Below are 24,692 nucleotides of genomic sequence, written 5' to 3' on the forward strand. Positions count from 1 at the left end.
ACTTCAGATAGAACGAATTTCAAGGTGAACCTTGCGGTAAACTTTTGTCTGTCTTAAAGTGCAATCTGAACTCTCAGCTTCCATTATTGACCTTTAGATGTAAGTCTGTCAAACAGCTTGGGAGTAAGTGGACTAGACATTGTGTTTACTCCCTGCCAACTCTGTCCTTGTTTGAAGAGCCTCTACGGACATCTCCAAAGCCAGCACTTTCATTTACTCAGCAGAGACAAACACAGACTAGAAGACACACACAACAGCCAAAAGTTAAAAAAAAAACATATTCAGGTCACACACACATTATCACCTCAAAACATATTGTCTTTATTCAAATTTACAAAAAAGAAAAGGAAAAAATACAACAGAATAAATACATTTTTAGTACACACCATTGTGAGAGCTCAGCACCAACGGGGCCCACTCAGGGCCACATCACTGCAATCCAATAAGAAAGCAGAAACCAGGATGAATGCAGTAACTCCACACCCAGATTACAATTGACCTAATCTACCTGAAAAAAAAAAAATAGGCAGTAACACAGGAAGGAATCAATTCTTTGAACTGTTAAGACCCATTTACACCAAGAACGATAACTATTTCGATAATGTTAAGCATTCTAATTCTATAAGAATTAAGTCCATACCACAACATTAACAATAACGGCACAGAATGATGACAGTGTTGGAATCACTTTCAGAACTATATATTTTTTTTCAGCTGATGCAATATAAAAACAGCCAATCAGAATCAATCCTGCTTTAAAACTGCAGATAAATGTGTGCTAGTGTGGATTCTAATGATGTAATTATCATTAAAGCTATCGTTCTTGGTGTGAACAGTACTTTAGGCCTAATCAAATCAGCTCCAGGTGATGTCTTTCTTTAATCATTCTTCTTTACCACATAATAATATAGACATTAATATTTCATATAACCTTTTTAGGCTCACATTTTTGATGAAGAATGACATTTGTTGGGTTGTTTGGGATAAGCGTGGGTTCGTACTGCATGAAGCATCCTGGTATTGGTGCGCATGATTGTGCAGTGAAACAGTGGTTCTGGTGGAGTCCAGTCACAGCGAGTCCTTGTGGCCAGAGACAGTGTGATTAATCAGGTGTGTGAACTCATCCCAGGAAAAGGACTGCACATATATTTATTTGTAGCTTCTGCATTCAATTCAAGTAAAAATAAATGTTCCTTTTGGGGAGAGCAACACAACCCAAAACATACTGTGGCAGGGTTTACTCTGCTTCAGTCAATCCAGTTATATTGTGGATTTCATACTGTATCGTGGCATTATATACTGTATAATCTTCTCCTCAGTTTTCATTTTATTATAATTTTTTGTTTACTTGAAGACTACGGTACTGTTGTCACTTTTCACAATGGCATTCAGTGATATTTACATTTAAATGCATTTACATAGAACATCTTTTTCAATATTTTTTTTCCTCCAATAAAAAAACAACAACAACAACATTTGTTATTTATTTGCGAACATCATGTATAAAAGTGCATTCTAGCTGAAGCAGACCTGTCAGCTCTCATAAATCTTCACTTTTTAAATGTGGGATTTTTTTTTTTTTTTTTTTGACAAGTGATGATTATTTGTGCATATGTTTTGCACAATTTTAGCATTTTAATTTTGTCATTTTTTTTTTTTTTTTCTTGAGCGACTTCGTATACAATCTGTTCTTGGCAAAAATGTGAGTCATTTTGAACCCTGACAAAAAGACATCCACAAAGCAGAATTTCCAAGCAGGGTTTAAAATTGATGTGTGTTTGTTTTCATCTGTGTGTATGTGTAAACACTGAGAATCTATGTGCAGACACTTATTCAGGACTTTACTGTAATATTCAGTGTTTTCTTTCAAATAATTCAGTTCTCTTGCTTTTGTGGATGTATAAACAATTTCTGTACAAATATTCCTATTCCCTCGTGTGTTGCCATACCTTTTCATCTATGTTATTCCGGCCTTGTATTTCTCATTCCCCTGCTGTGCCGTTGTCTTTCACGCTGCCACAAAAATCCGAGTTTCTCTATCATAATTAAATGTGATCTGGAATACAGTGAACTTTGCTTTTCACTTACTGCCAAATGCACTTAAGGAATGTTAAATGCTGGCCAAAGAAACACCGCTCTATGCTCACACATCAGCTTCTCAGCACTTATTGCTTCAAATTGCATCAATCACTCTCTCCACTATCTTTGCTTTCTCTGTTCATTTTTCCCCGTCTTCCCTTATTACCTCTTCCTCTCCATCCTTACCCTTCACTTTTCATTATTCCAGCTCTTGTTGCCTTTTAATCACTGTCCCACCCAACCCCTCTCCTTCTCGCTCTCTCAGACATTCGCCTGCTCCTCGTCTCCAGACTGCTCCCCCTTCTTTTCAAATTCCATATCTTTGTGCTTTTTGCTGGCTTCTACATCTCCTTCTTTATCTTCTCCACTCTCCTTTTCCCTTTCCCTAAAGAGCTGGGCTAATTTCTGGAATTGTGGGCCCCAATCCTCTAGACCTGATCCCCACACCTCCTTCTCAGCGTCTTTGCCTCCCTCGCTGTCCAGGGAGCTGAGGGACCCAGCGCGTGAGCCTGTGCCTTCCAGCCCGTACACCTGCACCGAGTCGTATGGCGGCTGCGAGGGGTCGAAAGTCACCTGTGCAAGGCGCAGACGCAGGAACTCGCCAACCCTTAGGGCGAGAGAGTGAGCACCTCCAATGGGCGCCCCTCTTCCGGACTCCTCAGGTGCACAGGGCCATGCTCCACCATAACCGAGGATGCCCCCAAAAGCTCCCCGGCCCTGGCCGGGGTATGGAAGCAGCTGGGGAGTCATATCCCTCCTGCCCAGCGGGTACCTGGTTATCCCCACCCGTTCGTGCCAGTCTCCTATGAAACCACCACCCTCCGGATATATCCCAGCACTCAGTGGAATGCTGGCCTCTCTCTCGGGCCTTCCCACCACAAATCCGCTGCCCATTTCCAGCCCGCTCCGTCCCAGATTCCCCGGGTAGTCCCTCTGCTGCTCCCCCTGCAGGATGGTGGCGTAATTGTTGCTGACCGATTGCATTTCTGTGCTTCCGTTGGGAGGGTCCGCCACCCCAGGATGGTTGGATTCAGCAGGTCCAGGGCCGGTCCTACTTAGGGAAAGACTGCTCCGCGAGGAGTGCCGCCCTGCCCGGGGCAGCGTGGCGGAGTCACACACCCAACCACCGGTGGGGCATGGCCCAGCTACTGAGCCAGAACGGGTCAACACCAGCTCTCGTTCACGGGGAGCCATGTCTGGCTGGACCTGTCGGGGATGGGGAGGAGCAGGAGGGTTAGAGCGGGAGGTAAGGATGAGTTTATTCTTCTGTTATTCAGCAGAGGGACGTGTGTGAGAGAGAGGATTGTTAAGAAAGGGAAGAGAAAGCAGAAGATATTTCACAATGCGCAGGTGAAAACAGTGAAAAATGTGATAGCAATGAAGTGAGACAGTAAAGTGTTAGTGAGTAGAGGAAGTGACAAAGTCAGACAGATGGAGAGGGAGAAACAGTTGACAATAGCTGAACCAGGTTAATTGAGCTCTAAAAAGAGCTAACGCTGCACTGTGAAATGAGAATGAGGAGAAAGAGAGACAGTGAGAGACAATGTGAAAATACCTTCATCGTCAACCTGTTCTGCACCTACAAAAAAAAAAAAAAAAAAAAAAAACTACCAAAAATCTAACCTGCTACCTATCTAGGGATGTGCAGAACAACATTTTCACACATGGGGTGTGTTCTCCTCACTTTTAATAAAACTAAATTGTCCATTTAAATGTGTATATGTGTAAAATCAGACATTAAAATTTACTAGATAGGCTCTTAATATGGGTATGCATGAACTTCCATGACAGCAAATATGACAGCAAAACATATTTTGTCGCTAATCAAAATTGTACTTTTTTTTAATTACTTGTGGCTTCTTGCAGTTTTAAATTCACACTCTTCAGACTCTCCGTGTGACAACTGTCCCAGAGAAACACAAATCGTGAACAGAATATCAATGTCAGTATTGCTATTTGTTTGAAAGTCCAATAATTATTAAACAATAATGTATGATTTAAAGGCCACTGGAGAATTAAATAAATCAATTTGATGTGCTCCCTTTGGTTTTACCCCAAATACTGGTTATACAGTAAAAGCAACTTTGTAATTCTGAACATGGTGATTCTAAGTTTCTTAAATAAATAATAAAGATTTAAGTATGTTGTTTTACCCAATCCATATCCTGGCTTTGACTCTGACTCTGTTGGGCATCACTGCTTGCATCGTCCTTTGAGTCATTCTTCCTTGGCGTTCCTCCCTCAGATGTGGTGGCTCCGTCCTGAGATGTTGTCCCTTCTTTGGAACCATGACTGTCCTCTGCTGTTGGCACATAAATAGCCCTGGGCTCCAGAGGTCCAACCACAGCTGCCTGGTTTTGAATGACTAGAGAGTGGTCTGGTGGATTCCCAGTTAAGCGGTAAGCCAACTCAGATACACCAGGCTCATAGGGGCCCTGTGAGCGACGCAGCACTGGGAGGGTATGGCTGCTGTAGCAAAAACGCCCATATAGAGGGGCTCCTTGACTGGCATACTGCCCTGGTTCCATTGCTCCAGCCTGAACCCAGCTGCCATACGTCCGAGACTTGTCCTGACTGTGTTGTGAATAACGTCTGAGGAAACACAGAATTTATCATGAAATGAAGTTTTATTCAGATAAAATAAAAAAAAAATGGTCTGCCGGAAGCTCACAATCTTGAGGCCTACTTCTGCTTTTGTTTGCTGTGTGCCTTTGATTTGGATTTAAACTGATTAAACTGATTTAGTTCTCTAAAAACAAAACCAATGTGGAAAACAATGATCAAATGGCCAGTACAGTACAGCTACAAAATTACAATACCAACATTTATGGCTGTCTTGATGCATTTTCTAATTTTAACACTTAAATCATGTAGTATGGAAAAGAACAGTCAGGCCATTGTGATAAACATCTCCTTTTGTGTTGGATGGGATGAAAAACAAAACATACAGATTTCAAACAGCATGAGTAACTTATGCCAGAATTCATTTCGTGGTGAACTAGCCTTTTAAGTCCATTGAGCAGTTTTTTATTAATGTGCAGGAAACATGAGTTGATGTAACAGATGTATCTGGTGAAATCTTTCATCAGATATGTCCTGCTGAGCACCACTCACATGTTCCTGCTGTCCAGGGTGCGGTACCCACTGCGTGCATTGTGTGGGGCGCTCTGCAGTGCTGTGATGTCGAACGCAGCTGTGTCGGCTTCACCCCCTCCTTCATCATCATACGTGATGATGTTCTCTCTTACATCATCCTCTTCTAAAGGCGAGAGCGAGTCCCTTTTCTGCCTTCGCAGGGACAGAGACAAAGCACTGACAGCTAGAGAGAAGAAAGAAAGAGGGAAAGAAAACATTGAGAGATGAAGAGAAAAAGAGTAAGCGTTTTATGATGCCATTCATAAAAAGGGAGGACATGTATGTTTGTGTTCGGTGACAAATTTTTGCAATAAAATTGCAGGGTGCTAAAGAAAGACAGATACTCAATGGACACATTAGACCAGGTGGCAAACTAACCATTACACAGACTGATGCCCCGTAATTACATTTATTACACAGCGCTAGGGAATTCTTGATTCTGATTGGTCAGTCGTTGCATCCAGTGGTCTGACAGTTTCCTAATATTCCTAATGTTGATGATTTTAGATGACTTCAGTATAAATATCACTGTAATATTGTTAAAATGTTCTTCTTGTTGCTAGGCCTACCATTTTGTACACCATAACGGTATATATATATTTTTCATTATAGTTTTCTTACTACACTGGTCAGTTTTTTTTATAGTATTATTATTTTCATACTAATATAACATTAACGAATATTATGAAGCTCTTATTTAAATATATTTTCTATTATTTAGTTTTACTCATTTTAAATCTGCAACTTCAACTTATTTTATTTCAGTTAGCTGCCAAAACAACATTTCTCATTTTCATTTCCGTTTTATATTGTTTCAACTTTCAATGTTTATTTTTAATACCTTTAGTTTCAGTTTAACATGAACAACACAGTTAAAGGTAACATTACAAAATAATTTCAACTCAGATGTGCTCTCAGTTTTGGTCCTGGTCTGTGTTTATTTTGCAATAATGACAGTCTGACATCTGTACATTACCATTACCATTTGGTAGTTACACTACCCTTACCCAAAAGAGTGGCCACACAGGCTAAAATGGCCAGCAGGGCGGCAGTGCTGAGTCCAGGGGAGGGCAAAGAGGAGTGCTGGGGCAAACAAACCGTCTCTCTGTCCCACTCTGCCTCACTTTGCTTCTCTTTCTCTCCAGCCCGGGCTCCTCCCCTCAAACAGGGACATACAGACACTGTGACTGTCCCCGTGCTGGTCAAGCCAGAAACCCCGTCCCTCAGGACCAGTGGTACGTAGAGAGTGAGCGAGGTTGAAGTAGAGCGAGATAGTGTCTGCAAAGGTGACGCCAGCACCAAACTAGCAGTGGGGCCTAGAAAACAAGAATAATAGTAAAGAAATAAAGATACACAGGAAAAAGAGGGAGGCTTTTAGATCAAATTGAGCTCGATGGAACTTTAATTTAATTGAACTCAATCGAGTGCAGTTTAATTCCATTGCTGTTCGTATAACATTTGTACAGACCAGTGAGTCCAAATGCAGCATGAATGCCAGAGCACATTTCGTCTGTGTGTGCCGGGAGAAGATAGATGTGGCAGAGAAGCAAAAGAAAACAATAGGGAAAACAAAGGAGCAGGGCATAAAGCAGCCACACAATTCAGTTGCAGACACAGACTAACGGATCAAGAGAGATGCTGATGCACATGGCTGGGTGGGAGAAACAAATTGTGGAAGAGACTGCAAACCTCCACTCTCCCTGATGCTGAAGTTGAGGGCAACGTTGGAGTCCGGAGGGATGTTGAAATGGACGGTGCTGTCATTTCCTCCCTCGTCTCTATCAATCGCCCGCAACACCTGCACTACCTGAGAAAATGAGATAGGAGAAAGATGGAGCGAGAGAAAAACAAAATAAGAGGCAGAGCCAAAAGGGAGGAAGGAGAGAAAGAGCAGGAGAGCACAAATATAATGGAGAGAGAAAGGAAAGATTAATTCGATCCACATTTTAATCTCAGATATCAGCATTTATCTCGCGAGCACCTTTGCAAATAGGTGACTAGAGACTGATTAGCCCACACCGCGCAGTCAAACAATAATTAACTCTGACCGAGTAGCGAGCCTTGGGGAACACCCAAACATAGACACAGCTTTAGCATGTGCTCTAAAAATGAGGCGCCGACTCGAGAGATCCACTTAAACTAGAAATAATCACTTGATGGGCATGTTTTTACAATGCTCCCCCCACACATTAGGGAAAAACTTAAAACAAAAATGTGCCGTTTGATGCAGATCAGAGCTGTGGGTTAGGCTTTTCTGTTTTTTTCTGTGATTTCAGAGCTGAGCTGTGATAATGTCAAGTCACATTAGTAGTTTTCATAGTTTTCTTCTCCGTAATGTGACTTAAGAAGTTATGCAAGCTTCCAGTTAAGTAACATTCAGTAAGACCTTTTCTCCAAAGTAAATTACACTGTGCACTATTAAGAAAAAAAAAAATCGCAAAATGGACCTCTTCTGTCTCAATGAGAGTTTTTGTCATAACCAGATGCAATCACAAGCAACCAGTAAGACAACAGTGTTGGTAATTTGGTTGACAGGTCTGTTGCATTGCATCTAGTTGCACCACTCACATTGAAATTTACACTAAATATAATGCATTAAACTGAAAAATGTTACAGTAAAAAAAAAATTATAATGTTGCAAAACATTCTATTTCAAATTAATGCTGTAATTTTTAACTTTGTACTCATCAAGGTATCCTGAAAATTGTGTAATTGTTTCCAAAAAACATAAAAAGTAGCAGAACTGTTTTCTAACATTGATAATAATAGGCCAAAATCAATGTATTAGAATGATTTCTGAAGAATCACGTGAGACTGAAGACTGGAGAAAGAGTTGCTTAAAATACACCCATCACAGGAATACATTTTAAAATATGTTAAAATAGATATAAAAATGTAAAAATCCTACTGATAAAACATAACAAAAATCATTAAAATTCAAACTTTGTTTTCTTAGTCTGAAAGAGTTTGCAAAATGGGACACATTGTTCTGATTGGCTGCAATTGTTGTATGTATAATTGTTCCTAGCCACATACTTTTTTGGCATTCAATGTGAACAAATAAATCAGACTGATACCAAACTTAATAAAGTGCATGTTAACCCCAACCAATGTTGTTCCAGGACCAACAAGGTTAATAATAACTTTGATCCAAGACCTAATTATCCTAATTGGGGAAATCACAATAAGCTTTAATTTGACCACAAGCTGCGAAGACAGCAGAATGATGAAGACAGGAGGAAGGACACAAACTATGACAGCTTAACAGCTGCATGCCACCCAATTAAGAGTAAAAGAAAAGACATGAGTCAGACAAGGGGGGAAAAAAATACAGAATCATGGAAAGACATTTCAAACGAATGATAGAACTGGAATGAGAGGCAAAATGGATGAAAGCCAACAGATAAAAAGATGAGCAGATTATAATGTATATCTATAGAAGAGATGAAAACGCGTGAAGCATCCTGTAAATGAGAATAGCAGTGATTCAGCTGCAGGGTAACGGAAGAACTAATCAATTAGTGTGCAGGCTGTATAAATGGACACATTTACAGATGTGCACAAAAAACAAAAAAAAGTGCTTCAAGCACCACCAAATCCATATGAACACAAAGAGCATGAGTCAGTGAGTCTGAATGGCTAAAGTTCTGAGAAAAGGTAATTAATCACCCATAATTCATCTGTGACAATTACCTAATTGCAGAGCTTAACAAAAGGACTCTCATTAGAGCACTTCCTGTGCCTTTACATTGTGGTGGAGTAACAAATGAACTAGTCATTGGAGACAAGTATGACCTTCCTTGCGTCCATAATAATATGTGGCTTGTTCTCTCACCTGTCCCATGGAGGCTGAGTCACACATGGCCGTGTTGTACTGCCTGTCCAATTCGGGTGCATTGTCATTTAAATCCAACGTTTCTACAGCAACTACCACCCTGGACACCTGGCTGGGGTTATCTGAGGAAGTTGAGAGAGCAGAAAAAGGAAGTCACCAAAAATACACACGCACGACACAGCTCGAGACATTTTCTGAGCCGTGCTCACCTTGAGTCTCGGCCACTGAAGGCAAACTGTCCTCTTGTAAAGTTTATCACACACTTCCATGTGGACGTTTTTATGAGAAATCATATGCTGAATGCTGACATTTCTGACACACTCGTGCTCTTTTCCAAAACCCAGTGAGCTGCCTAGCATTTGTTGTAATCACACATGAAAACATTTCAAGTAGCTTCAGTACTTTCATTTTTTGATTAGTTTGCCCAATGATTTGCATATGGTTAATGATGAGTTCTAAGTAGGCAGTAGACAGTAGGCAGTATAGTAGCATGGCACCTCACTAGGTTTTGTAAGTTTCTCAAAGATTTCAACAGCCTCTCTTCATATTCTAGATGAATGGCTTGTCATGACAAACAAATAGCTTTTAATTCAGAATAGCTTTCAGCTGGCATATTGGTACAGTTTAGGATGTACTGGAAAACAAACTTAATGGATTGAGTGAGCCTAAAGAGAAACTGAAGCATTCTGTATGTCTCATTATAATTCAGTCCCACACAATTGCCTGTGGTTTGGACTGCTTTCACACAAATGTCCTGGACTGGATCCACACTTACACATAGAGCTGTGACATGATGTTGTGGATTAGTGCCCACTGCTTCACATCACTGGGAAGAGGCTTCGCCTACAATAGCCATCAGGCCTCCCTGAAGCTGCTTAGACCTACTTTCCATACTCTAACACAGCACCATAGATCCTCTAGTAACATGCCATCTCCACTGAGCAGTACAAATTCAATGTACGTTTAAAGCATTTAATCCATGCATACATAATAAATAAATCATAAAAACATAAATCCATACAATTTTAGCCATTGATATTGCGACCTAACTGACAGTTTCGAAATAAGAGGTTATGATTTAAAGGTTGTGATCAGGAATGTCACACACTGGATTTGAACTTGTTGGCATCACTACATTTACTAGGTGACATGGTGGCATGGACATTTTCAAAAAGTATTAAGCATTCTCGACCTAATGATCAGAGTGCCATACTTAGCTGGTGTCCAAGTCAGTGTACCTTAGGGAGTTATGAACTATTAATAGAAATGCTAACATTTTCCATAGTGACAGTAGCTCTGCTATTTTCAAAATAGTGCAGCTCTTCCAGTAACAAGCTACTTATGAAACACTCTATGGTGTACGTGTTTTTAATGTCATGTTATATTGTGCACACTGAGGCATTAATCTAACGTGCTCTCCTGAACTGTATTCTCTCTTAAATGTAACAACGTTGGAAAGTCTGAGTCATTTTAATGATTTAAACATGTAAAATACTTAAATATATGTCATTATTTATCAATAACAAGAGGCAGTGATTTCTGCACAAAGACATGATTTGATGATTTGTTTCTTTTCAAACTGATTCATTTCCACTATCCAAACAAACTTTTTCAAAAAGAAACGATTCACTGATTCATGCCTGTGTGCAGCAGCATTGTTAGTGACAACAAAAAAATATATATATTTATTATTATTAAATGAAATAAAGCTGAAATGAAATCAAATTAAACGTAAATAAAAAAAATACATTTAAATTAAGAAATGTCGCATTGGCAGTTAACTGAATCAAACTGAAATGAAAGCAAATTAAAGCTACATAGAATATTTAAAAGAGGAACAAAAAAGAAAAACTGAAAAGAAAATCTAATTCTAAATATGAATAAATACTAAAATAGTATATAAAATACTAAAATAAATCTGATATGCAGAAGTCACTGCCTTTTTTGTTAGATATATTTATCAATATTATTGTAATATTTAGCTATATTCTATTTTTGTTGTTGTTGTCTTACACTACATTCAAGTTTAATGCTCTCACCCTAATCAAGACATCCTCATTCAATGATTCAGAAACTTTTGAGCTCTGATTAAATTATATAACTGGATAACTATTTATGGATATCCATCCAATTATAGTTATTATATTATTATATAACTGAATAATTAACTTGCTTACATATAGTTAGCTTCTTTTATTTGTAGCTTGTAATATAGCTCACCACTTCCCTAAAATTGTGACTCTGTGTATGTACCTCTCTGTGTGGCAATGATGGTGATATTGTGCCAGTGCTCGTGCTCACGGTCCAGCTCGGTCATTGTAGTGATGAGTCCGGTGTCTGGGGTGATTCGGAACAGAGCTTCTGGGTCAGATTGGGGATCGATGGAGAACCTGAGGGAGACAAATGGAGAGGGAGAAACATGTGGCATACACAAGAAGTGAGCAGATGCATGAAGCCCCAGCTCATCAGAAAATCTGTCATTCAGGAGCTGCTTTAAGCCCCGCAGCGGAAAACAAAAAAGCCGTGATTGGCAAAGTAAGAATCCTCAGATCCCTAACTACTGTTAAAATAACTACAGCTCACTGGGATGAATACTGATCATTCCATGTGGAAACACGCCTTGTAACATGAATACCCTAATCTCTGTGATAATGTTTGGAAGTGTTTTAACATAAGACACAGAATAGCATACAACCATAATTAATTAATGTCATCATGGCTCTTTTCCAAAGCCTAATAAGCTGCCTACCCGGACGGCTGCTTTAAGCATCCCAGGCACGTTCCTGATGCGAAGGCTGTTCCAAATAACACGCTGCAAAATCATGCTGCCTTTTTTTAGATTCCTCACTAGAGCCAAAATCTAAAGCAGCATGTGTTTCCACTGTTAATAACTTTGTGTATTTAGCAGGTTTTTAATATTTACATTTAAAAAAACTGTAATTTGCATTTAAGACAGTATACTTTATGCTTTATTACGTTAGCATTAATTGATCAGTTAACACTTCTGTGTGAATGTTTCTCTCCTCTGACCAGTGAGATCCATCTCTTAACATTTTGTAATTTTTTTTAAAAAGCCATATATATATATATATATTTAAGAATGTGCATGAAGTTATTTTATTCAGAACATATAAGTATTGATAAATACTTTAAACTACACATTCAGTGTAGTGAAAGAATGCAGCCTGTACCTGATGTTGTTTGTGAGCCCCGTATCTGGGTCCACGGCACTGACGCGTCCCACTGTGCAGGCCGGTGGGCAGTTCTCAGACACATCCATTCTGTAACGTGTCCGTGAGAAACGAGGGGGCTCATCTGCGTCCAGCACGGCCACTCTGATCGAAGCACGATCTTTGAAAGGCCCACGCCGAAGGAACCGAGGGTCCACGATGGGGTTCAGAACCTCCACTGAGAAAGAGTAGGAGCTACGGCTCTCATAGTCCACTGCCTGTAAACCAAACAAAAGCATGAGTATGTAACTTAAACGTAATGACAAGACTGAAATGCTCACTGAACATTATCACACTCACCACATATCACAGCTAATATCACACACATGAAATAATCACTGATGGATTATTAAACGGCTCTATTGGACATTTGCTCAAACCAGCAGCTGGCCCTGGTGTTATTGCTAAATAAAAGTTAAACTATAAAAATAATTGTTTTTGTTAATTAAAAAATACAATATAAATATTACATGGATTTTTTTTTATCAAGAAATACATTCAAGCTCAAATACTAAACTTGAATGAAAAATAATGACAAATCAAAAAAATAAAAATAAATAAAAAACCTTGACAAAAGCAAATAGTTACTAAAGCAAAAACTAAAGATAGAAAAATAATATAAAGATAACATTTTAATAAATTCAATAATAATATATAAATAACACTGAGAGAGCATTTACTATGACTGTAAGTGTTTTTTTATTAATTATTGTTTATGCCAATAACCAAGCAAATTCCGACTATAATTATTATTATTAATATTATAAATATTATTTTATATTATACTATATGTATATACTATATACATTCCAAACATGAATGTATAAAATACATTACATATTTATTATTAATAATGTTTATTAATAGACAGTAATTGTCATTAATAGCAATACATTAATAAACTGATGATAAATAATAATTATAATAAAAATATTTTTTACAATAATTCTAAAATAATAATATTAAATAATTTAAATATTTAATAATACATATTAACATTAGGGCTGTGGGAATATGACAACATAATTGTTGATTATTCCCTTGAAATTGTAATCGTGATTATTAATTAAGATTATCACAATTTACATTGAATTATGTTTATACCATTGTTTGATGCAACTGCTTGCTGTTTTTTGTTTTATATATGTGAAAATAAACAACTGAAAAACTTTAATAGTATTAAGTCTAAAATGTCAACTATATATCGGATTGGTTTCTTCTTAAAATTTTTTATGTTATACTAAAACTAAAATTAAAATAATAAGAAAAAAATGGGAAAACCCCACAAGATAACATAAGTGAAACAATTTATCTCCACTTTTAATGATTACGTAATTGTGGCATTCATAATTGTAAATCACAATCAGAAATTCAATTAATTTTGCAGCGCTAATTACTATATTTAAAATGATCAATAATGCTGCTCAGTTTGAGGGAAAATCCTTTTTACTACATATAAGATGCAAAATGACATGATGGACTGTTCTTGGAGTGAAGCAAAAAAGAAGCCCATCTGCTATGATAATACCTATTCGAAACATTATATGTGTTTGGTGATATTGTTGCTTGTGTTTGTAATATATGCTCCAACAATTGCATGACCTGAAAAGGCTTTAAAATTACAGTGGACAGAAACTGATGTGATAATAAATAATCCAGTTTGCTATGTGAGTGGAAAATGCGGTGCTGATGGATCTTTGACATCCAGTTTAAACGTGAAGTGAGCAGTAAATAAAAGTGGATCGCTCTGACTAATCAATGAATCTGTTACACCACAAGCTAGTTTTATTGAGCTGCTTTCTGCAATAATCCATGCCCAGGGCATGTCAACCTCACACTCCATCCCTGCCGACAATGACTTTGCTTCTGAACTACAAGCCACTGTATGGTATTCAAAGAATATCTGACAGACTTTAATTACTGTTACTTTTTTATTTGATTTTTTTCACAGTCTCTTGAATTGCCATTACACTCTCTGATGAGGTTGGCCATGATATTGGCAGGATCAGGGCACAGAATTTATTGTATTGTGACGAGTCATGGGATCTGGATCTGGATCTGGCACTGGGAGGGTTGTGTGTAAAGCTGGCACACCAGTAATGAGTAATGGGTTGGTTTTGGCAAAAGTAGCTGGACTGAGGCTCAAGGAAGTCAGAAATGACTGGCTCATTATGACGGTCACTTTTGTTATCCTCCATTCATCTACACATTTATACACATTTGCTCACTCTCTCCCTAGTGGAGGTTGGAAGGAGTCAGTGGGGCACACAATGTGTTTGGCATCGGTTTTCTATGACAAGCCGAAGGACAGACATAAATGAGCTGAATTAGACTGTGCTGACTGGGGGAAATCAGGTCACTGTGGTCACTACAAATCTCTGCCACTTTCACAGAAATTACATCATTTATGGACTCTTCGTCTTAAGGACTCTCATAAACATGGTCTGGGATTCATCGCATGGTATCTTGGCCTGGGTCTCAAAACTACAGGCAATGATCTTGGATTATGAGACCTCAATTACCTGATTAACTCGATTGTAGGTCAGTGAAAGATATAGCAGAAAAAGACCATTTATAATGTACTTAAAAATATGTCTTTGTACTTTATATTCATCAAAGAATTGTGAAAAGAAAGTATCACAGTCTCCACAAAAATGATTAAACGGCATCGATAACAATATGTCTCTTGAGCACCTAATCAGCATTTTAAGATGGTTTTTGAAAGATCATGTGATACTGAAGACAGGAGCAATGGCTTCGCATTCACACGAATAAATTACAAACAATAGTGTAAAAGCTAACATAGACCAATAAACACTCTGCTATGAACCTAGAACCTGCAACAAGAAAGAAAGATTCAAATGACTGGTAGGGGACACTCGAAAGACTGAAAAAAAGAATACGAAAAGAACAGAAATGAAGGTGAGACAGAGAGTTAAGCCAAGGGAGTGGAAGATGGATAAATGGAGAAAAAAAGGTTCCTAACAGGATCCCATTAGTGGAAGAGAGAGACAATCTGTTTGAGGAGGAGAGATGTCACTTACACTGTGAGCACACACTCATCACCCCATCCCTTCCTTTCTCACATACTCAATCATTCACTCCCTCCCTCCCTCCCTCCTTCTCTCATCAGTCCATCACACGCTCTACAACCCTCCTAGTGAGCAGCGGTCTGATACTGACATCTAGAATACACACTCATCTCTCTCTCACACCTGTTTATAATAAACCTGAATTGAATTCACATGCTGGTTTATGTTAGCTTCATGCTGGTCTAGCTAGGAAACCTTTTTTCTTTTCTTTTTTGAAGATGCTTTTATAAAAAAAAATAGAAATTCCTCCTCCTCTCTCTCCTGTTTCACTTTCATATGCTCTCCAGTGAAATAGCAATTATGGGAAATCAATTAGGCTCTCTATATGGTCCACTATTCGGCTATACTAAATTACGCTATATCCCATAACGCCATATGGCAGATCATACAACTTTTCAACCATTTGATCTTTGGAGACATCTCAGATGAGATACACATAGTTTTGAGAAAAATATGTAAACCACCATTAAAAAGTTTTGAGATGTTTTAATCATTATTATTATTGCTGTTTTCTTTTATGCTGACTGCCTTTATTTGATCAAAAATATCGTAAAAACAAAATGAAATTAAATATTAAAATATTGATATTAAAATGAAATTTAAGCTGATTTTTCAGTTTCCATTCTTAAGTATCACATGATCCTTCAGAAATCTTTCTAATATGATGATTTGGTACTCAAGAAACATTTATTATTATCAGTAATATTATCATAACTTTATAAATGTCTTCAGTCACTTTTAAACAACTGAATGCATCCTCGCTGAATAAAAATTTATTAAAAAAAATATAATAATCTGACCCTAAAGTACCATAACAATAAGCCTACATTACTTACATTTCACTGCTGGTCATATGCTCTCCATATAACCATGTATGTGACTAAAATAATAATAAAATCTATTTAGTATTTAAACTGAACCCACTGCATCCCACCAATACATCTTTAATGAGGGATAATAGCAATAATAATAATAATAATACTTGCATTAAAATAATAATAATAATTAAAAATTAATAACAATAAATAAATAAAAAAGTGTCAATTAAATCACAGAGACAAAAAGGTTAAATTAACAATATTGAAGAGAGGGCTAAAAAGCTCAAAATACCAATAGCATCATTGTCTGTCTCTATACTATCTTACAAAGAAATGCTCACAAATTCATGCTTGCCCTCAAGATTGGTGGAACGCCACTAAACGTGTGTGCATGTGTTTGTGTGGGTGTCTGGATCTACTCTCTTTGTGAATTTCAGATTTTGCCCCGTTTCTCTTTCTGTGCACACACGTGTGCTGAAAAACCTCTGATTTCTCCTCAGCATGTATTTTACATGCAAATGTACATGCGCAATTGCATTCATTCAAAGGTGACAGGCAGTCTTGAATCATGCGGTCTTCCTGACACCTGATCCACAGCCGCTCTCTCTCTCTCTCTCTCTCTCTCTCTCTCTCTCTCTCTCTCGCTCCCTTGTGTTTTAATACATCTCTGAGACATTTAAGCCCAGATTATCCTTTGAAGCAATTCAAACACTACATTCTAACAACGTACTGCTCCCCTGCTCTCCCTCCTCGCTCCCCCCTTCATTCCTTGCAAACTTACAAGCCTACATTTTCAAGTCCAAAAACCAGGCTTGATTCAATATTCCACCTTGACATCAGTTCTGGTTCAAAAAAATCCATCCCTCCAATACTTTCCCTTCTCACTATAATTCTTCCCACAGTCCTTCATTGTTCCCTCAATCACAATTTCTTTCGATATCTCCTTCTTTGTCTTAAAGAAGATCAACACAGAAAACAGATAATACAAACAGCCCCACAGGTTGATTGCCGTGGATTATCCACACGGTCAAAGTGAGAATATATGGAAGTAACTAAGGGAAGATCCACAGCTGTCTCTAAAGCTCAGCTGGTGGAGGATGACACAAACAACAGCAAGGTCATGAGTCGGATTCTCAGGGAACACACATCTGGATACAAATTTAGCCTAAATGATGCATGCACTGCATAAATGTAAATATAATGCAGGATTTGAACCTTCATCTTCAATTTACAGGAGGAAATTCATCTCCACCGGCCTATGTTTAATTCATAGCATCTTATTTATTTGCAAAAGCAATCACTCAGCTCAATCCAATAGATTGTTGCACCATTAGGTGGCACTGTTGGAAAGCTGTATAGGACTACAGGACTACCTTTACAAAAAAGGTGTTTAATGCTACTTTAGCATCAGTCACTTTAAGGACAGTTGGTGGTACAACACTGTCACAAGAGATCACAGATGTGGATCTATTGCCGGCATATTACATATTCAACTATACACAGACTTCTTCCATCATAGCCCTGTGTAATGCAGCTCTCTCTCTCTCTCACACACACACACACACACAAACTCAAAACACATACAAAACTCAAACACAAGACTTCCTGCAATCTGCATACGCTTAATCAGAGCAGCATGCCACCCACCAGCCCACACATACGCCGTTCTGTCTGGATAATTATGCCTCTGAAAATTCACTTTGTGTTGATTAGCCTAAGAACAGTGAATAATGCTGCGTAATGCCAGCGTGGGGACAAAATGTTAAACGAATAGTTCACCGAAGATTGAAATTCTGTCATCATTTACTCACCCTCACATTGTTCCCAACTGCATGACTTACTTTCTTCCGTAGAATACACAAAATGTAATTTCTGAAGAATGCCTTGGGCACTGTAATGAAAGTGAATGTAATTTAATCACAGTGAATGCGACCCGGGGTGTCAAGCTCCAAATGACAAAAACGAGCCTTTAAAGTATGATTAAAAGTGCTCCATGTGGCCTATTTTAACTTTTCTGAAGCCATTCGATAAACTAATGTGAGAAACAGGTTGAAATGTATGTAATTCATTGAAATGCATGTCACATGTGACACTTTTGAATCGAATCTGTTAAAGGATGCACAAAACGCGCTGAAATGATTCTTTCACGAAACTGGTCATATTCTTCAGTTCAGCACACTTGACTCAAATGTTCTCTTGTAGAGGAAGACTAGTAAAGAATAGTCTTTGAATATTACACGCAAATGGTATAGACTTCTTTTATAATTATCTGTGTCATTTTTCAAGTCATACATCTCCCATTGATTGTAAATGCATGTAAAAGAGAGGCTGGTAAATTACACAAAATTTCTTCTTTTGTGTTCCACGGAAGAAAAGAAAGTCGAATGGGGCTTGGAACAACTTAAAGGTGAATACATTATTACTTAAATAATTGAGAACTAACCTTCAAGCACTCACAAAAGTCATATTCAGACACATAGGCTATAGTAGCAAAATAAAACCTGATTAACACAACAGGTTCCTTTCCTTAATGCTCACCTCAAGGACAAAGAGTTTTTGCACTGTTTGGGAATCAATGAATTTCTAAAGCGCAGGTTTTTAAAGTGCAGAAATGACTGCAGCATTTAACTAACATCCCTCAGGGAAAGACTCTACAGAGAGAAACCCAGCACTGCCTGCACGCCGCGGAGGTGAAACGAGTGAGCAAGGGAGGGAGAGAGGTCGCAGTGCAGCTTTACATATGGAAACAGCTTCTTCTCAGACAGGCAGGCATGACCTAGCTTACCAGAAAGGGCCCTAAGTGACCCATTCACACACTCAGCCTTAGGCTTTGTCCTCTTTATCTGCACATCAAAGGTCTCTTCGTCTTATCTGCAAAATGCTTCTTTCTTCAGTACCTTTCATTTTTAGAATGTGCTCCTTTTTTGTCATCACGTGGTTTGTAATTCAGGGCTATATTAACACAGAGGGTGCAACGGTCATGTGTAAGTGAGGGTAGTCTGTATGTGTGAAAGAAAGAAAGAAAGGGTTTGTACCTGTTTCTGTCAAAATGATCATCTTACACCAGTTTGCATGCTAGTTTGAGCTGGTTGGTTTAGCTAAAGGAATATGAATGTCATTCTAAATGCATATTTCCTTCTTTGTAAAATTCTGAATGCAAATGACTAGGTCCAAACAAAGTACTGTTAAATTAGTACATCATTCATGTCTGCACATCAAGCAAGAATAATCACTAACGTCATTTTGAAAAGCCAAAAAAGCTATTTCATTTCTAAATTACATTTACATTTATACATTTGGCAGATGCTTTTATCCAAAGCTATTTGTATTGCATTCAAGGTACACTTCTTTTTATTTTAATCATTTCTTTCTTTCCCTGGGAATTCTATAGTTTGATCTACAAGAAAGCTTAAACTTTTTTATCACTTAAAAGAATACCTGACCTAAAAAGGGAAAATTGCTGGACATATTTGACCTTCAGATCAAATAACATGGAAATGCATTTGTTTCTTAATCAGAACAGATTTATAAAAAATCACTTGCTCACCTGATGGTACAGGTTATTTTGCCCTGAAGCAATGGTTTTAGGTTAAAATGCCTTAATGATGGATTTATTTCTTACAAAAACATGGCTTTTCACTTCACAAGACTTTAATTGATGGACTGGAGTCATGTGGAATGTGATGTGATGCTACATTTATTTACAAATTATTTCACATCTTGAATGAATTGAAAGTGAGTACCTTTTCAGCAAATTTTCATTTACGAAAACGACTTATTTAAACTTTAGTTAGTACAGTTAAAAATACAACTTAAGAATAATTTTAAGAATTCAGTGACCACTTTATTTGTTCATTTTTTTACATTTTTAGAGCACAGTGTTCCCAGTGCTCATTCACTGTTGTTACAAAAGAGCAACTTAGGTATTCAACAAAATATCTTGATGTATTATGCACAAAAGAAAGTCATGGGTTTGACATGAACAATGTGAGGGTAAAATAAATGACATTTCTTTTGTGCATAATACATCAACTTCAGTTTTGGGTTAAAATGGCTTTAAAATGGCGTCCATGCTTCAGTGTCTTAAAAATATATGCTACATATGGTCATCAGTCTTTTCAAAATATGTATTATATAAGGTTGTGTATTTTTAATATTTGTGCATGTCTCCTCTAAGCAAAAAGCTCTAAACTCTGTGGGTTTCTGAGAGGTCATGGCAGGCATTGTGATGACAGAAATTGCTCCTATTGGAAACACTTTCCTCCCTGGGGCGAGCTCTTCCTCTCTCTGAGATGATTCTTTTCTTTTTTCCTTTCTGTCTCAAAGAAATCTTCAACTCCAGTCTTTGTGATATGGAGCGAAATAAACAAGAGGCAGGCATGACGATCAGCTGTTCTGAATGAGATAGGCAGGTGGCCAAACTAGAGCGGGGTCCTGTAAACACAAACACGACAAATAATGTTCAGCGTTTTTTTATATTTGTTTAATGGGCCGGAAACCAAAGGGGAGCTTAGTGCTAATTTTACGCTTTGTTTATTCTAATTCTATTAGAGTGGTATCTTTCATGTTTTCTATTAGTTGCGCGTGGGTTCTCTGGCTAAATCCCTTTTAACCTCTTCAATCTTTGTCTCCAGATACTCCACCTGCATATCTTTCCATATTGTTCTCTTTTTCTGTCTTTGTCTTGTTGTTCTTCTCCATCATTGTCTTACAGCAAGGTCAGGAGTCCTGGCCAGAAACCTGACGGACAATGAAACCGTCTCGGTGTGGTTTTGACAGGAATATTAGAGAGAACAGTAACACGGGAGCAATTTAAGAAAATATGATTGGGAGAATAAAGCATCAGTGCGGTGGAGGATGAAGTAGAAATTCAAGGAGAGACATGGCAGGAATTCATTTGTTTACCCAGAATTCCCCCTGTTCATTTCGTCCTTCACCAAGCATTAGACGACTAAAGTGTTCTTCTATGGAAGATATTTTGAGAAATGCCTCAATTGTTTCAAGTCCAAGTCAGAGCTCTCCAATGTTGTTTGGTTCCCAACAATCCAGAACAAATATATGTATATAGAAAATTTTCAATATTGATGGGAATAAATGTTTCTTGAGCAGCAAATCAGCATGTTAGAATGATTTCTGAAGGATTGTGTCACACTAAAAACTGAAGTAATGGCTGTTGAAAATTCCCCTTTGCGTCACAGGAAAACCGTCATGTTGATAGATAACCTTAAATTCTAATTCAAATTAAAGTTAAATTCTAATAATATAGTTTTTACTATATTTTTGATCAAATAAATGCAGCTTCACAGAGCATTAAAGTCTTCTTTCAAAAACATTTTGTCTTTTTCTGATGGAGAAAATATGCACACCAAAATAATATTTGCTGCTATACTGTATTTCTGTGTCCCAAAGCTGGAAATGGAAAAGATTTGCACTTTGTTTAAATAGACACAGTCTTTAAATTCAGTCAGTTACTGTATGTACACCTTTAAAAGACAGCAAACTACTGCAGGTACAGCACTGCAAATTCTACATAACAATGATACTTTCTTTCTTATGATTTCTCTCTCTCTCGCTCTCTTTCTCTCTCGTTTCCCCTTACCTTAATGTTTTTTATCTTTTATATGGTCTCTCCTAGTGTATGTCTTACTTCCATGTCTCTGTATCTCTCTATATACTGTCTCCTCTCTCTGGCCACTCGTTTAATCTCCCTGCTCCTTTCTGTCTATTTCCCCTTTCCAGTTTTCCCTTATCACAGTAACACATCCTTGGCCTAAAATCCCTCCCGGGCGCACCTGCAGCCAAAGCTTTTTTTTTTTTTTACTGACTTCCCCACACCTGCCAGGCCTGTCACAATGAACACCCCCCTTATTTACTTACACACACATTCAACCAAACTTGCATGATCGCAGGGGCCCAGTACAGTCGCTGTGACATACACACAAATGAGTCCTGGAAGCTGGATTGGCATCAATAACACTGTGCCGGCTTTCCCCAGTGTCTGATCACAGATCCAGATCTGAGCAGTGCACACACACGATCAGCTGGCTTCCCAGCAGCTCAGAAATGGGGTTTCAAGCCTTTTAACTGTAACAGGCAACATGAAGTTCAAAATTAATGTTATTATCTCATGGAGCATAACCTCAAAACCAGATTTGTTGAGATTATTCTATATAAAATGATCCTGATTTTTCCATTGCAGGAACCGTTTACACAGGAATAAAGATTCTGTTCTTTTATTCTTAACTTTTTCTTTCACCAAACAAAAAGCACATATTATAGTCTGCAATAATACAAAGCTGCGATGCTAGTCATAATTAACCCAGGGTTATGAATTGACAGTTTAAAACATCTGTTGAATACAAACGATTAAATGTTAAACCTGGGTTAACTATGAACAGCGTGAAATGTTAAAAAATTCCAGTAAACAATGTATGTTGCTAGGTTTCAAAAATATTTTTTCTATGCAATAAATAAAGCATATAAATACTTCTTAAAGTATCTGTATAAATATATGCATACTTGTTAGAATGCATTAAGGTGATAGAAATAGTGCTTTTGCAAAAGCAATGACCTGTTTAGACTATTTTGTGCACGTAGGAGGAGGAAGCCACATGCATGAAATGGACGAACAAGGAATGACAGCTTTCTTATAAATTATCCAGCTCACAAGTGTTTAACCTCACAATCAGCACGGGTTTATATATGGAGTCTTGCACCAGAATTATTAGTCAAACAGCTTAAATTTTGTTCTGTTCTTCACACAAACACAACATACAGCTTTAAAAGTTTTGGAAAATAATCCATGAGTCCTTTGGACTACTTTTTATGGTGTTTTTTTTGCCCTGTTTGGAGCTTGACAACCCCTGGTGACTATGAACTGTCACTGTATGACAACATGACATGATGGTGAATAAACAATGACAGAATTTAAATTTTTGAATTAACTTTTCCTTTCAATTTATAAATGCATCATGTGCCGTTTCTGGTGATGTGAAGATGCCCTCAGGCGAACAATGACAATCAGAAACTTTATCAGTAAAGAAACGTGCTCTCAGAGATGAGCGAGGTCTCATGGGACTTCTGTGTGTGGCATGCACCACACGGTGTGCCAGCGTAAATCACGCTCTTTTCTCTCGCAGCTTGTCTGATTAGCGTCTCGCATGCACACAAGTGAGAGAGGATTCACAGACTTTGATCGGGCTGATTCAACATTGACTCACATCGCCTATACAGCACAGACACTTGTTTCTGGCCTTTTCTGGAGCTTTTTTTCCTTCCACTGCGCAGATCTCCTCACGACACCTGGCAGAATGAATAACCTGCCTTTCCTACACCAGGAACATCATCTGCTCTATGAGGCATCTTCTGATCTCTTCCCACCTTCTTTGAACCCATGCCCACACACACATACTACACACTTTTCAGTGTAGAAACAGTGTAGAAAGTTTGGATGCAGGTCACCACTATTGTGCTGCAATTCCCATCAGGCTTCTTAACTAGCTTAGCCAGCAAGACTCTCTCGGTCAACCTGCTTCAAACAGAAATGCTGGTTGACAACCTGCACTATACTGTAGCCATATTTAGCTGACAGCCAGCAGTTGAGGTTTTTTTTACACATATATTTTATTGGGATGTTGCCCCAAAAAGACACAAATAAATCATGTGCTTTTAAAAAAAATATATCTGCTACGCTTGAGGTAGACAAACCAATACCAAATTAAATCCATGCTGGCTTCAGATGGACTTTTCAGTAGAATTGCCTTTCCCCATATGTCCTGTTAACTTTCTTCCCACCTTGTTCAGAATGATCACGGCCTCTTGGTTGGCTCCGGTGATGTTAAAGGTGTCCCCTGACTCTCCGTCCAGGATGGTGTACTCTAGCTTGGCATTGTCTCCCAAGTCGGCATCTGTTGCTGAGATCCGACCCACCTCCGCCCCTGGCACCGCCAACTCTGACACAGAGAATAGCCAAGAACCTGAGAAAGGAAAAAGATTTGGACAAAAAGACAGGATGGGAAGAGAGAGAGAATCAATCATTTGATGCATCCTCATGCATCATATCAGTTTGATCTTTGAAAAGCTTTAAACTGAAGCATCTCACATTTCATGTTACAGTATATCAATTATGAGTATCTGTTTTTGACTTTTGCTATTGTTTGTTAATCCAGTGTTAATCTTGTCGGTTCTTTGCGAAGATTTTTAAAATCCAATCATGATGATAATTAAGTAATTTACTGTTAAACATGCTGTTAATAGGAAAAAATGACAGGAAAAAAATAATACTTTTTATATTATTGCACTAACAAAGTTTTGGGAAGAAAAAGAAAAACGAAAATTACTAAAACCAAAGCTTACAAAGCTCGAAATGCATGCGATTATTCAGATAGATAAACATAAGAAATATAAAATTACAACTTCAATCTACACAAAATGACACAAATTCTTGAACTAGCGAACTTGTACTATACTGAAATACTGAATTTGGGATTTTCCTTAGTTGTCA

General features: G+C 38.0%; 1 protein-coding gene across 2 annotated transcripts in view; it reads right to left on the reverse strand.

The window, feature by feature from the left end:
• Window positions 1–280: 280 nt before the first annotated feature.
• The window catches only part of LOC113118834 (cadherin-24-like), a 68,535-nt gene continuing 44,123 nt past the window's right edge, over window positions 281–24,692 (reverse strand). Inside the window, exons 5-13 of one of the 2 annotated variants that reach the window (XM_026288250.1) lie at window positions 23,984–24,165; window positions 12,241–12,497; window positions 11,303–11,439; window positions 9,050–9,171; window positions 6,904–7,021; window positions 6,222–6,530; window positions 5,194–5,398; window positions 4,233–4,671; window positions 281–3,285 (exon numbers count right to left, since the gene is read on the reverse strand). In XM_026288250.1, coding sequence (XP_026144035.1) covers window positions 2,341–3,285; window positions 4,233–4,671; window positions 5,194–5,398; window positions 6,222–6,530; window positions 6,904–7,021; window positions 9,050–9,171; window positions 11,303–11,439; window positions 12,241–12,497; window positions 23,984–24,165 — 2,714 coding nt within the window. In that variant the 3' untranslated portion in view covers window positions 281–2,340. Of the gene's footprint in view, window positions 3,346–4,232; window positions 4,672–5,193; window positions 5,399–6,221; window positions 6,531–6,903; window positions 7,022–9,049; window positions 9,172–11,302; window positions 11,440–12,240; window positions 12,498–23,983; window positions 24,166–24,692 lie in introns of both variants that reach the window. The other variant, XM_026288249.1, reaches the window with a different exon arrangement.

The sequence above is a fragment of the Carassius auratus genome, chromosome 2, assembly GCF_003368295.1.
Source record: "Carassius auratus strain Wakin chromosome 2, ASM336829v1, whole genome shotgun sequence".
NCBI lineage: Eukaryota > Metazoa > Chordata > Actinopteri > Cypriniformes > Cyprinidae > Carassius > Carassius auratus.